The sequence below is a fragment of the Neopsephotus bourkii genome, unplaced genomic scaffold (assembly GCF_033783945.1).
Source record: "Neopsephotus bourkii isolate Nb327-2 ecotype Australia unplaced genomic scaffold, CSIRO-AGI_Nbou_v1 NB_659, whole genome shotgun sequence".
Taxonomy (NCBI): Eukaryota; Metazoa; Chordata; class Aves; order Psittaciformes; family Psittacidae; genus Neopsephotus; species Neopsephotus bourkii.
In genome coordinates, this window is record NW_026901158.1 from 3,913,006 (window position 1) to 3,929,403 (window position 16,398).

The 16,398-nt window shown below is 44.5% G+C and overlaps 1 protein-coding gene and 1 long non-coding RNA gene across 2 annotated transcripts in view; one reads left to right on the top strand and one right to left on the bottom strand.

Moving 5' to 3' along the window:
* LMX1B (LIM homeobox transcription factor 1 beta) overlaps nucleotides 1-4,610 on the top strand; it is a 95,353-nt gene extending 90,743 nt beyond the window's left edge. Inside the window, exons 5-8 of the mRNA XM_061352648.1 lie at nucleotides 487-564; nucleotides 966-1,032; nucleotides 1,824-1,985; nucleotides 3,474-4,610. Of these exons, the coding sequence (XP_061208632.1) occupies nucleotides 487-564; nucleotides 966-1,032; nucleotides 1,824-1,985; nucleotides 3,474-3,631 (465 nt within the window). The 3' untranslated portion in view covers nucleotides 3,632-4,610. The remainder of the gene's footprint in view (nucleotides 1-486; nucleotides 565-965; nucleotides 1,033-1,823; nucleotides 1,986-3,473) is intronic.
* Nucleotides 1-16,398, bottom strand: part of LOC133211870 (uncharacterized) — a 60,101-nt gene that overhangs the window by 3,225 nt on the left and 40,478 nt on the right. Inside the window, exon 3 of the long non-coding RNA XR_009725306.1 lies at nucleotides 1,254-1,493. This is a non-coding gene — a long non-coding RNA (uncharacterized LOC133211870). The remainder of the gene's footprint in view (nucleotides 1-1,253; nucleotides 1,494-16,398) is intronic.

The window sequence follows — 16,398 nt, forward strand, 5'->3', positions numbered from 1 at the left end:
TATAAAACATGAAATAGGCCTTGACTATCAGACCCCAGGTAAACAAGTAGTTTTGCCCTTCTTTTTCCCACTACAGAGGAAGTAATTAACAAGTGAGAGGGTGCTCAGCTTCGGACCAACTATTGTCCTTCCAGTCTTGCTTTTCTATGAAACAGCCCTTCTGTTGATCTTGTTTATAGCAGCTAGGGAAAGGCAGAATGTATTTCTTCACTGATGAAGGTGGCAGAAAGCAACCCAGCTCACTGTTCCCTCCTAAGTTTGACTGTGTCATTTTACACAGCTCAGATTATTTGTTCAGTACTTATGAAACTGGTGGTGACATGGAGGGCAGAACTTGAGCGAACTATGCAAAAATATGAGGCACTTCTAGAAGTAATTCTGCACATGCAGTTATTAGTGTAAGTACAGGAATAATCCTCCGTACATAACTGATTAGTTTTTCTAAAAGATATTAAAATTGACATTGTTAAACATTTCCTCCTGTAGGTCAGAGAAACACTAGCAGCTGAAACAGGACTCAGCGTGCGAGTTGTCCAGGTCTGGTTTCAAAACCAAAGAGCAAAGGTAGGTTGTTTGTCAAGTTCTCAAAAGTAAAACACAAATTGTCCTCCAACACAGGCTTCCCCCTCCCCCTAGATGTAGTACACACCACAGGGATCCCAGGGACTGAACTGTACGTATTTTGCATGCACTGCTGTCTGCATCCATACAGGAAAGGCAACTTTCAAACACAGATATTAAGTTCATGTGTTCAAAGCAACGTGAAGCTGGGGGTAAATTTTGCATGCAAATATGAAATAGAAACTAAAATGTTTAAGCTTAGAAATGAAACTGAACCCACAGTGGTGTGAGCATGAATCTAAATGGTCTGCTTTAATAGATTCTATGTTTGTAGAGAGTTTTGTAAGGAAACAAAATTGTTGCATTTGAGCCATGCGATTGTTCTGTTCTTTCTCTTTTATCAGATGAAAAAACTAGCACGAAGGCATCAGCAGCAGCAGGAGCAACAAAACTCGCAGCGACTAGGGCAAGGTAGGGCATCTGTGATGAAGGCAAAGAAATGGATAAAGAATCCACCATGTTTCTTGAAGTGCCATTCCCACATAATGCCTTAAGTACAACCCCACAGAGCACGCATGAGTCTGTGGATAATGTGTGCCACCATCGGTGCTCTGTCCGAGTGCCCAGCCCAGGGTATCCCAGAGTTCTTCCATGCAGCCAGGCCCTGGAGGTGCTCACACAGAAGCTGTTACCTGCTTTCTAGAATAAATCTGCAGTACAGAGGTGCTTTCATTGGAGGAACCCTCCAGGAGGCTCACTCCAGGTAGATACTGAGAAAGGAGTCCTGCAGGCTGCTTGCAAAAGTATCATCAGCATTGCTGCCACAGCCAAGGCAGAGGGAACTGCACAGAGGCACCAGGGCTTACCCTGCTGCTCTGTGGATGCTCTTGAGCATCTCCAGCTCCCAAGGTCTTGTAGCCTCAAATCCTCCTCTACAAAGAGCCAGAAAAAGTGGTACCACAGAAGTTAGAGAATAACAGGGCTGTGTCACACATGGGACAGACTTTGGGAAGATATGGTCCAGCAGTACTATTTAACTCCACACCTAGAGTTAAATAATAACTTCAGAAATTATTTAGTCAGAAATTACAAATGTACTGCTCAGGGTTGTACTCTCAGACAAAATGTGGAAGCCTTCTCTGAACGACAGGACTCACTGAGCTGCATCCCCTCTGTGCTTGGGTTCTGTATTGCTGCTGATGCTACTGTCTGCTGCCTCTTTATTCCTAAGTAGTGACTGTGCCCTCCTGTTTGCTTTGCAGAAGTAATGTCCAACCGAATGGAAGGGATGATGACATCTTACACGCCACTTGCACCGCCACAGCAGCAGATTGTAGCAATGGATCAAAGCAGTTATGGCACAGACCCATTTCAGCAGGGTCTTACCCCTCCACAAATGCCAGGCGACCACATGAACCCTTATGGTAAGGCATGCATCATTCTGCCACATCAGAAATAGCAGGGTTCGTATGCTGGTTCACACCCCACAGGTTCAGTAGAGTTACTTGCTTTTATAGTATTGTTTTCTGGATTTGTACCAGGGAATTTGTACCAGTCAGTTTTGTGTATGTGTATATTTTCATGTACACACAAAGGGGTAGAAGAGAGCTCATCCAAGGCTCTCGACACCCTTCAGAACTATTTCACAGTGTAATTCTGAGAAATGATAAACCAAGCAACATTGCCTCTCCAGCTCCACTCTTTTAAACCAATATCCAAGACAGTGAAAAAGAAACAGTACCAAATTCTAGCTCCCTCACAAGTTTTTCCTTTTTCATAGAAGCTTTGGGGGAAAAGTGCCTTCAATAAAAAGAAGCAATCTATTCATTCCAAAATGAATAAACACCCCTGTAGGATCCCTCAGATTGGATGTGTGGAATTGTTAAAAACAGGTTTTTAAGCTACTAAGAGATGTGTCACCACAGCACATTTTTCCTGTGTAATTTTATTCTCTTTCCAAAATCAAGATGATGGTTTGCTTTTGTGATTTCCTGACCACACACTTTCAAGTGGATAGGTACCCTAAATACATCACAAGCATTAAATGCCTAATAATTGATTCTGGACAATTGCAGTGTGGCATTTAAATAAAATTTAAGAGGATTTCTCAGACTGTGATTATTGGCCTTGCTGTAACCCACAAGGGTCTGCTATGTCAGACTCGTTTCTGCTGACCAGGAGCACTTCACTTCACTATAGAGGGGAGAGCACAAAGTGATTTCAAATGGGCGCATGAGGAAAAAGAGCCAGACTAACACTTTCTTAATGCTCACAGGACTTGAGCTACAGCTCTTTCTGGTACCTTCAGAGTTGAAGTAAGTTGAAATCTTATTTGCTAAGGGAAATAAAAGGCACTGTTCCAAACCAGCCCCAGAACTGTGGAGTTTTCTTAACTGTAGCTAACCTGAGGCCAGAGAAGCTGGGTCTCTCCTCCTGAGTCCCATCACATTTGTAGTTCTGCCTTCAACCTTGTGTGCAAATGAAGATCATTACTGGTTATGTTCTCAGACCACTTTTCCCATCACAGGCACTCGATGTCTAGTCCCACCTTCCTTGGGGCCTTGGTGCCCCTGCAAATGGCAGATCCCAACTCAGAGGAAGCCGGGGACTTGCTCCTCCTCCCCAGCACTGTTTGCTCCCGTCATCAGCCAAGACTCTCTTTTGTGCTGCTGACTGCAGTATAAATTGAATCCTGGCAGTTCTGAGTGGCACTGCTGCCAGCTGAACTCTGCGGATTGGTTGCTGGCCTTCCTCTTTGTAGGTCAGACCCTTAGAGCAAAACTAGGGTAACATGTGAAAACAAAACCAGGAGCGTTCCCTTTTGGTGCAGCGTGCAACGTGTGAGCATCGTGTGTACTGTGTCCTCCTCTGCCTGCACAGAATCCAGCTTAACATATACGTTTCATTTGCAGGAAACGACTCCATTTTTCATGATATCGACAGTGATACCTCTTTAACTAGCTTGAGCGACTGTTTTCTTGCCTCTTCCGAAGTTAACTCCATGCAGGCTAGGGTAGGAAATCCCATTGACAGGCTGTACTCTATGCAGAGCTCCTATTTCGCCTCATGAAAATAAAAGAAAACAAACCGCCGGCGTATATTTAGCCAGTGACTTTTTCCAGTGCAGACTCTACAGCCATATGTTGCCCAGCTCTTCCTTCACAGTGACTCCTGCTGCCTCTGGACTGCAAAGAGCATTTTTTAGGAAGACTGTATCTGTGTGCATATATGTGTATGTATGTACATATATATTAATACCTACCTACATACATACATATATATATATATAAGCAAAACGCATCCACCAGTCCCATCCCCTTGATTCCCAGCTTGCACCAGACCACGAGACAAGCACGGAATGAACAGAAGACCCTGCTCGTCAGAAGCCTTTGGTTTGGTTTGAGCTCATCGTTGTACAGGAAATGGATTTTGCGGAAAGCTAGACCTTTTCCTCCTTTCTCTCTTCCTTTCTTTTGGATGTTTAAGCTTTGTTTGTTTTGTTTGGTTTTTTTTAAAGCCACTGATACTGACATCAGTCGACCATATGACAAATAAATCAAGGAAACTGGAGATTCCTCCCTTTTCTTACTGCATGATTCATACTATGTTGTGGATAAATTGCCATTTGAACTGTGAGAAGTTAATGTAAATGTGACGTTCAACATTTGTTTCCTTTCTACACTTTTTCTACATAACCTAGATCTGCTCATTAGTTTATAGCCCTTATGCATATGATACTGAGGAAACTGGTTAACAGTAATACTTTTGGAGAAAGCCAGTGATTTCATAATAAGAAAGGTCTATGACCCTGGAGAGGAGATGCATGTTAGGGACAGAGGCATTTAGGTTAGTATTGATCTTAAATAATTAAAACTAAAGGTGCTTACAAGACAGTTTTATTTAATTCTCTTTTTTGAAGTGTGAGAATAAACCATTTACATTTGTCTGGAAGTACTGCAGTGCCAAATTCAAGTCTAGACCATGACTGGCAAACATGTGTTGTTCATTCTGTTCTGTTTATTTATGTTTTGCATGAGGCATAAATGTGCTCCATTGTCCATCTGGAATAATTAAGCACTCCTTTAGTTAATTATCTCGCCTCAGCAAGAATCTATGATACACAGTTCTAGCCTGAACCATCAGAAGTCCTGAAACGTGCTCTAACTGGAGAAAAAACAGTACAAAAGAGATCACAATGGGAGGTTTAGGTACGTTGAGCTGAAGTCTAAGCTGAGTCCTGCAGGTTTCACACTGACAGGACTCCTGTATTTACAATACTCAAGTAACCTGTGAGTGCAAATGTAAGATGAACAAGTACGCAAATTGAAGGTAATGTCCCAGCTGAAGTCTGAATGTCTCAGATGCTGAAGTTTGAGCATATGTCATATAGGTTTTCGTAGGGCATAAAATAACATAAATAATAATAGTATAGTTATAAATATTGCCTGGTGATAATTATAATGTGGAGAGGCAGGCAAGTACGGTCATGGCTCTTAGTGGAGAAAACTTCATGGGGAAAATTTGCCAGGGTAATATCAGTAATTATAGGGTGTGTTCAAAATAGAGCTCATGGGGAAAGATTGGCAGGATAGGCACTTTCTTAAATAAATACCTTTAATATATTGACCATAATAGCTGAAAACAAGTCCAAAGCGTTGGCTAATCCGATTTCTCCACGCTGAGGACTGGTACCAGGCCAGCGCTGCAGAGTCTCCCATGGGACTCAGCACCTTCTGTAGGGATTCTCTGGGACTCCCATTGGGGTGGGGGTGCCACTGGGAAGAAAGCAAATCTACTGAGCACAGAGAACCTATGGCCTTGGCAGAGGGGGGGTGTCCTGTTGGGGAGCCTCTCGGAGAGTTGCTCACCCCTTCACTGATGGAAGAAGGTTCTCCCTGTGTCCCAGAGGGGTGGATAGCAAGGATCAGTTAAGTCTAAGGGAGTAAATAAGATCACATTCCCTACCCAAGCATGGAAACATGAACCAAGCATGTTAGAGGTTGCAAAAGCAAAAGGTGCATGTGTTTTCACTCTGTGGAGTGAGGGAAGCACCAGGGAGGAAACTGTGTGTGCAGTGCAGGACAGCCAAGCGCAGACCCCAGGCAAACCCTCCCTCTGTTGTCTGCCACACACACAGCTCTTCCCAAGCAAAGGAACCAATGTCTCAGTGAGGATTTGGGGTGACCCTGCCCTCCCTGTTGGTTCCTATCTCCTCCTTCTGTGGCGGCAGCCCTATCTGCAGGCTGCCATGCCCAGGGAAAAGGGGCCATTGCGCCCCTGTGCTTTTGCTAGCGACCATTGCTTGCTTTCTGACAGGGATGTGGACTTTCAGTTGAAGGTTGCGAGCCCCTGGATATGTTTTGAAATTGGAAGAATTTTCTTTTCTTACCCATCCCCTTCAATTATTTCTCCCTTTCCCTGTGTATCAAAATAAATAACAATTTCCTTTCTCTCTGCATGACCGCAAACATCTATAAAGAACTCAGGTGATCCTCACTGCTTGCAGGGCAGATGGCAAGCAGATTTCATACAGCACATTTAAAGCATTTGTCACCACCAATCTCAATGGATTCATCAAGTTTTCCTCCCCACCCTTCTGCTGTGCTACTTTAGAATCATAGAAAAGCATCTTCACCATCTCAAACATACTGGGTTTATAGCCTCTGCACATAGGCACAACCTTACTTCATCCCTCATTACTGGCAGGATCAAAATGGCATTTTTAGTGTTTACAGGGACTTATATGAGAACTATAATGTGACCTACAGTTTGGAGAACTGCCTTGTCCCAACTCTACCTCTGCTTGTGGGCTGGATGTTGAAATAACAATCCATTTCCAAGGAAAGAATCAGATATTCCATTTTATAGCTGAAGTAACCATAATCATTTGCTGATTTTTTATGGATGACTGCTACCCTTTTTTCCTTTTCTCTTTCTTTTCATTGCTTGTACATACCATCCCCGCTTCTCTTGTGTTCGATGATGATGCCTTAGCTGTTTGTTCCCCCATATTCTACCATCTCTGGTGCCACATGTACAACACGGTCGAGCCCTCTGGCATGCGTAACGTTTCCCATGCCACTGTGGGTTGCTGCTGGTCAAGGGAAGGAATGCATAGCCAATGATTTCCAATGGACCCGTTATATCTGGCAAAGGCCAAAGTTCATTAAAGCAAAATAAATGTCACTTTTTTTTTTGTGGAATGAATTACCCTACTGGAGTGTGATCATTGTGGTTTTAACCTGGGACCTGCAGTAAAAGATTATAGAGCAACCTCTGACCTTTTTGATTTCTGCTTTACTCTTCTATTGTCAAGGGAATTCCACTGATCAGGTGAAAGTAAAATGTTTAATGGGCCATATCACAGTAATATCTTACACTGAGTCAAATTGATAAAGTCTTGCCAAAAATTCTTAGCATCTGGCACTTCCACGGAAACCACAAGCAATGATTGCACATAAGGGAGCTTGAAGGCTAGAGGTCATGACAGCAGTTTATTACATGCACCTTACAGTGATCATTTTCCCTAGGAAATTAACCCCTCTCTAATATAAATGCATCAAGTGAGCTCTTGACGGTGTTTCAATCATGTTGTTTTGCCTAAGCAAGGAATACACGTTAAGCTTAAGTGGTGACAAGATGCAATTAAGTAGAAGATGATTGATTAGGTTTCAGTGTTTGCTCAGTAATGTTTAAAAGAGATGGTAGTGAGATCAGAATGAATATACCAAGCACCAGCTTCCTCAAAGGTCCGTAGTGTGCAGTTACCAGGTGGTAACAGTGGCACATGAGAGATTTGCTGGCATTCAAGAATGGTTGCTGAGCAGTGTGCTCCTTGATCCCACCACTGGGCTCTTTCTTGCCTGACCAGCAGCACCTTTCCATTGCACAGCTGACTGTTGAGAGGACAATTCCTACCATACACTCCTGTTCTCAGCCCTGTTTACCACAGCACTGCGGATGAAACCCTGTATCATAGGCAGTTAGGGGCTGGTGGTAAATTTGTATCAGTCACAACATGGAAGACAGTTAAATTACTGCGGTAAAGAATGGTGGTTGCAATCACTATGGCTCAAACACTATTCTAGGCATTTTTATCTCCTTTTCTTCTTTAAACTCTGTCATGAATAACACCATAATCACCTGGCTCAGTTGCTGCTAACTATGCCTGAAATGTGACTCAAGTTAGCCCTTACGATGGCTGCTGAGTGGATCTTTGGAAGCCACCCTGCACAAGTCAGATGAGTGTTACCAGGTCTTTTGAAGGGGTCATTGTCAGCAGCAACTCAGCCACTTCACTGTGCTGTCACTGCATGGGGAAGGTCCTCCATGCTGGCAAACCTTCCAGGGATGATGTGAACCCACTTACCTCTTCCTACTGTGCTCAGGACTCCCTTCCAGTTTCCTTAAGGATCAGAAGTGTACCCCAAGCCACCGCCGCAGGTGCCCCAGGGAACCCGGCTCTGTGATGCTGCTAGGGATGCTGCAAGCTGGGGTTTGCGAGAGCTCCTCTTTGAACCATGTCATAATAACTCTGGTTGTCCCTAAAAGCCACTGGAAATTAACAGCAGAACCCAGGAGGAAGGGAAGGGTTCTCATAAGCCTGGAGCTTGCTCACAACAGTGAAAGGACTGAGAGGCTACTGAGGCACATCAAAGCCATGGGAGCTGGAGCCACAGTACGCACAGTCTCAAGTGCTCAGGATAGTGCTTTACACACCCCCATGCCCAAACCACGTCATGTGTTTCTGAACAGCAGATGCTCCCTGTGTGTGTGGGTCCATCACCAGCCCAGTGGCATGGGACAACGGATGCTGCACCCACAGCAGCGTTGGCCAGGGCTTCAGGCACCTCTTCTCTTGGTTAGGAGGGTACCTGAGACTTGTTACCTCTTGGCAGGTACCCGAAGTCTTTCGGCTTTGATGGGATTTAAGCACAGTCTTGCTCATTTGAGGCCTATCTGAATAAACTGACAGCTATTTGCCCTCCACAAGGGTGCAGCCAGGTCCCCTTGGTTCTGCACACCCTGTTTCTGCTCAGCAGTGACTGTGAAGGGACTGCCAGCTCCTTTGCATTGGGAACTCTGTTTTTAAGTGAACACCCTATTTTTTAGCTGTGTATGGCTGTATTACTTGTATATTTATATATTCTGTATTTATGTTATCGAAATGTAGTATTTTGTAGCTGTCTGTTACAATTTGTTTAACTTGTAAAAAAAAATGACTATGCTCTCTCATACTTAACCAGCTGCCTTCCACCATAGACTCTCTGCTCCTTTCCCTCTGTGCTGGTAACAAACCACCATAATGTATGTAGATCGGATTCTTATTATGTTTTTCTTTTTTTAATTTAATTACTTGTCATTGTTAAATTATTTATTAGCATTTTGAAATTTCAATTCACTGCATTTTTTTTCCTGCCACCCTTGCCTGGCAGCTCAGATCCAGGAGTTTCTCATACATTATGCTCCTTCCCACGTGCATGTGCGTGCGCACACACACACTCTAACCAAAACCAGAAAATGAAAAAAAAAAGAGAGAGATGACACTTCAGTATATTTGTAAATAAAAGCAACCTGTAAACAAAGCAGGATTTTCTTTCAGTGTGCAGTTCTTTCTTTGCTTTTGCAGACTGAAAGTGCGTTCTCTGATACCCCCTGCCTGTGGCAGGGGTTGGAACTGGATGAGCTTTAAGGTCCCTTCCAACCCAACCCATGCTATCACAATCCTCTGCCATCTTTGCATGGCCTAGTTTAGGACAGGAAAAGTCTGTAGGAATTAGAGGTGGTGCAACCAGCCCAGTCACTCAGACAGAGCTCTGTCAGGAGCAAGATATGTGTGGAGCAGGCACTTCTTGTTCCTGGCAGTGCCAGGAAGGCTCATTCTGAAGCACGTGGATGTGACTAGTCAACTGCAATAAGCCCAGTGGCATTTTGGGCATACCTGGGGCCATGACAAGCCTGAGTGCACCACTCCTCTGCCACTGGGCACAGGCGCAGCTCTAGAAGAAACCAAGGAAATACCTGCTCATTACAGAAAACAGCTTATACCATGAACACAGCAACTCCCTGTAGCAGAGGTCTGGAGAATGAGCAGTGTTTCTGCATGAACTGCTTTAGGGCAAGACAACAGTGCTCATTGCCACCACCTGCAGAGGTGATGTCCAAGAGCCAGATGAGCTTGCAGAGTTAAAGGCTGCTTGGTGCTGTCAACAGCAGTGCTCTGGTGCAGCCTCCAACATTCCTGTCATTTGCCAGCACTCAGTGGTCCGGCAAGGAAAAGCTGCCTTAAGCCTTTCCTCACCGTGTGAGACGTGGACTGGTCCTATCGGTCCAGTTTCATGGTAAGGCAAGTTAGACACTGTTATTAGGCTCCCTTGAAAATTTGCCATTAAAACTATTTTAAGCTGAGAACTCTGATTTCCGGCTAAAAGCTGCTCTTCACCTACAGAAAACATGCTTAGTTTTCCAGCAAAAATTTTGATTTCTTTTGAAGAAGTAAAATATCTCAAATGGAAAATTTCTGACCAAAACCTGCTAGGTTTTCAACAGACACAGTGAGAAAAGAACACATTCTGCAAGATTTTCTTTAAAGGGAAGGGAAGCAAAGCAAAGCAAAGCAAATGCAGGTGTGGAAAGTGAACCAGCTCAGGACTAGGCAGCCAGATAAGCTGGGCCAAGGGGTTTAACCACTGTTTCTCTGCTGAAGTGACAGAGAAGTAGCCATGGCTATTCTTTTATTACCTTAACCAATGCTATGTATCCTTAAGTGAAAGGCCAGTGGTATTGCTGACTTGAAGCAGCAGCACAAGAAGAGACATGCAGAGCTGCAGGGGAATGAGAAAGCCCAATGGTTCATCCTGCTGCTGAGCTGGGCTGGCTCCTCAGGCAGCTGTGCCTAGGGACAGGGAGCCAACCCAAACAGCCTGCCTTGGCAGAGGAACTGTGCTGCTCTGCTGGTCCCCGCCACAGAGGGTTCATACTGGAAAACAGAGTGCTAGTATCCTTTGTGCCTGGGCTCAGAAAGTCCTCTCTGCTGGCAGTTGTTATGGTATGTACAGGCAGCACACAGCGACCAAGCTGTCCTGCCTTACAGCCCTGTCCAAGCACCACATCCCTCTGGGTCCCCAGTTTGTTCTGCATGGTCGGCAGGACCGTGTGGTTGGGGGCTCACCAGGATGGACAGCAGGAGCACAGAGCAGCACAGGCAGCCACAGGCTTTGCTGCACGCCCAGAGCATCTATTCTGTCCAAACTACCACCAGTGCTGCCCTGAACTGGCAGAAGCCCTGGCAAAAAGGCTCCAGCGATCTCAGCGACCTAACAGGGTCTTTCCTGAGGCAAAACACATGCAAAGGGAGCTGTGTGCTAAAATAGACAAATGTGTGTAAGTATTACCAACAGATTATAAAGTACTCATCTAGTAATGGCAAATTTGAGACCAATATAAAATGATAGATGCATGCTGGTGTCTCTTGGGCCATGTAAACATGAACATGAACTTCAGCTGAGGTTTGATCTGGTCACATCTGATTACTCACTCATTGCCATTCCCCAGGTCCAGACACACTACATTTCTGTGCCTCAGGCATAAATTCACAATTTCTATTTTTCATTAAAAATCAAACCATACAGTTTTACAGCTAAGCTGGTAGCACCAAGAGGGAAAGCCCTGTTTCTCCCAGTCACACCATTTCAGCACATCCTCTGCAGCCCTGGTGCAGCAGGGTGAGTTCGTCTGGCTTGAAAAACCCTCCATTAAGGACCAAAATGAGAGCATTTTTCCCCTGGAAGAGCTGCTTAACCTGACTTGTGCTCTAAGCACAGCGGTGCAAGAGTCAATGAGAGAAAGACCATGCACCGGGGAGCTGAGGCTGGGCTGGAAGAATCCCAACTGCCCTTTCCCATGGCAAGCCCCAGTTTTAGCAGTGGGAATGTGAGGCACCCCGGGTGGAGGATGTTTAAGAAATAGCTGCTCTTTCCCAGTGCAGTTTGCACATCACGTGTGCAGCATCACACCCAGCACAGCACGTCAAGAGGTGGCAGCTCGGTGACATAACCAAAATCAATAATGTTTAGAACTTTTTCCCAATATTTAGCCCCTAAAGCACACAACTGCTGAGCAGGGACCTCTCTACTAAAACTCTCCAAGGTAAGGGGGGATACATCCAAAGGCCTGATCAATAAAACATCTTTGTTCCCAGTCAGCACCTTCTTTCCCTTTTGCTGTCCAGCTCCAAACTGCATCATCCTGTCCCCCCTCATGCTTGTTATTGGTGGAGTGTCACAGAGGAAAAATGAATTGCCATTAGCAATTGGTTTCACCTAAGTCAGTTAGCTACTCAAATATTCATGCTCTCTGTGCATCTAATATTTATGAAGGAAGAATTACTGGGTTGCCCATAGCCATTTCTGAAACTCCCCAAAAAGATAGGTGAAAGGGATCAGCAAAAAAAAAAAAAAGACAAGAAAAAAAGATGATTAATACATTTGGGGCTTGGTGTTCTGCATTGTTTGTGCTGTGTTTCTCTTTGGTGTCAGTGAGACAGAATGAAGACTGATTTATATGCCACAGCTGTAGCAAACAAAAGAAGAAGCAACCAGGGAAATGGCTAGAGGTAAAAATGCCGGTGCAAAGGGCTAAAGGCCTGCACCTGGGTACTGCTTCCCATGCAGCCTACCCCCCCTTGGAGCACCTTGTAAAATCAGATTATCTGCTGGACACAGGAGTTCAAACAGCCCTTCAAAAGATTTGTCTTAATAATTGCTGCCTTATCTTAACTTCTGTTTTTTTATCAGCCAAACTGCTGCTGGGAGGCAGATCCCGAGGATAAGGTGCTGTCACTCTTAATTATTATTACCTCTTATAATGAAAACACATTTGTTCATCCTTCTGTGCACTTGGAAATGGTGTAACTAATGAACGTCTAGTGTTTTATCAATACTTTTAATAACATAAAACCCCACTACAAGTATGGCCCCACTGTATAAATGATTGTATATTAAATACTATTAAATAAATAAATTGCAAACTTGCCTCTCATTTATATTCAAATCTAAACTGATTACTCTGTAAGACACATTTTTACATTCTCAGAAAACTGTTCTTTCCCTCAAAACCAAATTCTGCAGTTAAGATGCTGTGGGGCTATTTTCCATCACAGAAGGAACGTGGTAATTAGCACTAGAACCAGCAGGTACATTCTAAAACGAGAGCAATGATAGAGAGTGCTATTTCTTTGCTTACTTATGATGGGAAAACAAAACAATTCTCTTTGAAAGCCCACTAATGAGTTTGGCTTGTAGTATTTGTCAAAGCAACAGCCACCATTTGCATTCTCAAACTGTTTTTTTCTCTTTCTTTGAGAACTAAATATGAAGTACTCTAAAGTGAAAGCACAGGGTCAGTCATATGTGTGGAAGACCTTAAACTGAGAAATGATCTGCACATGTTCATCTCCTTGGCCCACAGTTCTTTACTTGGGTCTGACTGTTCCCACTCTGTGGGATAGTGCCTGGGGTGGGACTCACTGCTCAGAGCAGCTTCTGCGGACCACTGGCTCTTTAAGTATCACACTCTGAGCAAGACATGATATTATACATGACCAAAGCTGCCCCCCAAAGTACAGAGCAAAGAGAACAATACTGAGTGGAGAATTATGTAAAGCACAGCATGAATTAGAGCACTGAGCAATGCACATTTTACTGAGTCTTGATAGAGTATTTGTTCTTCTCTACCCTCCAGATTTACCCTTTTGCTCTTCTCTACCGTCTGGATTTACATTAACTGATAATCTTTTGACCTTTAGTTAATAAGAGGGCACTGCATTCTTTTTTTTTAGGAAGCAGAGTGATATTTCTGTGGGCCTTTGGGCTGCTGTTTCCACAAGGAACTATAGAGGGGACTTACATGACTTATGCTCACTCAGAAACCTTCCTGCCCACCACTTGTGCCAGCTTACCCACTGATCAGCTGGTGGTGATCCTTCCCTAGCAGCAGCAGTTTTGATTAGGCCCTAGCATAGATGATGTCCAAAGCAAAGAGGGTTTTGGAAGACAGGCAGATAGAAGCAGTGCTTTTATGACAAGTATTTAAGAGTTGACACCAAGAACGACAGGCTGGACCTGTGAGCAGAGCCCAGAAGCCTGGATCCATTGCTCAAACCACTCATGTTGTCTTGTCAGTGACACTCGGGTTTTTCTCATTGTCCCTGTCCCTCCCAAAAAATCTCTCTATATTCTGCAATATTTTACTTCTAAAAAGGCTTATTCAGAATTCAAGTGCTTTTGTCAGAGCTGAGCCATTTTTCCATATAAATTACTGTAGAAAACGGTAAAGCACTGAAGGATTTCTTACAGCTTTCTACCTGAAATATTATTTCCTGCATAAACAATTAACTTCCTTTTGCAGCACCAGGACTATGGCAACCCCAGCACAGCTCTACCCAAAAATACTTTAATTAAAATACTTTTAGCTCTTCTGCTGCTTTAGTTGAGTGTTCAGGACATTGTTTTGGGAACTGTGAAGAGACAGAGGTGACAAAACGAAGTTGAGAAGTTAGGTAATGGTAGTGGCCAAAAGACACGAAGTCACAGGGAAGATGACAGTGATCAGGATGAAGGAGTTTTAAAGCTATTTCCTTCACTCAGTGAAGATGCCTTCTGGTCCTCTGAGACAGGACTGACAGTGGCTTCAGGGGCTTTGTGTTCCCTCCTCCCCACAGTCAGAAATGCACTTCAGTTTTGTGTAACTGCTGAAGAGACGGTGCATGTAGCCTGTTCACCCCTTCCTACACCCAGAGAGGCTTCTGTGGAGCAGCAGCATTCCTTCAGGTGCCCAGGCTGATAGGCAGCAACTGCTCTGACCAAAAGCAAGGGGTGAAGGAGATCCCAGGCAGCTGCCTGCAGGCGGCAGAACCATGGCAGGAGAAGGATGGAGCTTGCATCTCTTACATGCCCAGTGTACAACCTCTTTTCCCTCAGGTGGTGGGGCCTGGGGGGCACATACAGGACCCCCATAGGAGCTGAAATGAGGATGAGGAGGCTGACAGAGACAGTGTCTGCAGAGAAGCATATCTACAGTGCATCAGTGTCCACCTCTGTACAAGGTGTTTCAGGGAGAACACCCTTCTGCTTTGCTACCCTGGCTCCAGCCAGATACTGACCCTTGTAGCCATGACCTGGAGATGAGCCCTGCTCACCAGGCAGGATGGGCTGTCCCCAAGGGATGTTGTGAAGGTGCTCACTGCAGTGCTGGCTCAGCGCTGTGCTGGCTGCTGCAGTGAGGACGTGGGTCACAGCGTTTAATGCTTCTCTAAAGGTGTTTCCCAATGCAGCCATCTGTATTATTAAAATGAGGAACATGGAATATGAAATGCCTTTTCCTTCTGAACACCCTTTCTATAATTACCATGCCCCCCCCCCCGAGGGAGCGTGTCTGGGGGTGTTGTGTAATGGTTATTAGCTGCACACCCACAGACAGCCAAGACATGCAGCTCCCTCTACCACACCTCCCTCGTTACCAACACGACTTAATCAGGCTTGCTTAATTTGTTCCTTTGTTCAACTGGTAACAAGTAAACTGGTGTCCAGCAGAACACAATGGGTTACTCCTGATCAGATTACCAGTGATCTACCCCAGCTGGGGTATTCCCTCACACCTGTGTTGTCAGATTAACATCGATAAGGAGCTACTGATAAGGTTTCACAGAAGTGCTCCCAGTGAGCTGAGTGCATTCCCTTGATCTTTCTTTACACCTTAGTGCTATGTGAAAACCTTTTGCTTTAGGACTGAGAGGAGGAACCAAGTAATTAGACTCCCGGTGGCTGTAGTCTTTCATGCAGGATAAAGCAATGGAAACCTGCTGCTTAGTGAAGCAGGCAAAATATACGTGACTAAAAATAATAATCCAAAAGACTTGGATAACCTAATCTCTTTTTTTTGCATCACTATAAAGAGGGAGAAGTCCCAAGACCTGTACACTAGGTGGAAAGAAGTATGTGAGAAGGAAGGTTGCTAATAGGCTGGCAGCTCTAGGGATGCACCAGAGATGTGGCTGCACATGCAGTGATACAGCCAGTGTCTGAAACCATGCACCAGCCAGGACATTTCTGCTTGGTTTCTTGCCCTCTGAATGAGCTGACCGAAACAGAATGATGGAGCCAATATCCTAGTCGTGTTTCATCTGCCTGTCTTAACTTCCAACAGCAAGTCAAAGAATGAGTCTCAACAGCTGTATTTCATGAATGCTTCTTCCTTCTGCTTGGAGCTATTCTCCTGAGAACACCAGCAAATGTACCCTGTGTCTGTGTCCCAGTTCTCTCCAAATGTTTTGGTATGTGTTATTATGCTTACATGTCCCATTCTTTAAAATATTCCTTTTCTCACTGAGTTTGAAAAATGGTTAGGAAATGAAAACGTTAATAAAGTAAGAAATCTGATTATCTTTAGCACAACTGAAGCAGCAGTGATCTCCTGTATGCTGCTGGTGCACTCTGCTGCTGCAGAGCTGATAGAAAGAGCACAGGTCTGCAGCCAGAAGTAGTACAGCTCTCCATTGCTGCAATGATGCAATCTGCAGCTTGACACACAGAGGACTAACTGCTTCAAGTTCCTGGTAAGTTTGCATTTGAGCAGCATTTTTATGAGATTTGAATGACATTGGTAGCAGAAATTGCCTGTTTCTTCACTTTCTTAATCTCTGAAACTCTGGTGAAACCTTTCAAGCATGGAAGATTCCTGTAAGACAACTAGAACACGCATGAAAAAGAACAGGCTTTTGAAATCTAATCTTCTCCAGCTTAAAATAGAGGTAGTGCTAGGCTGTTGACAGTAGGTCTC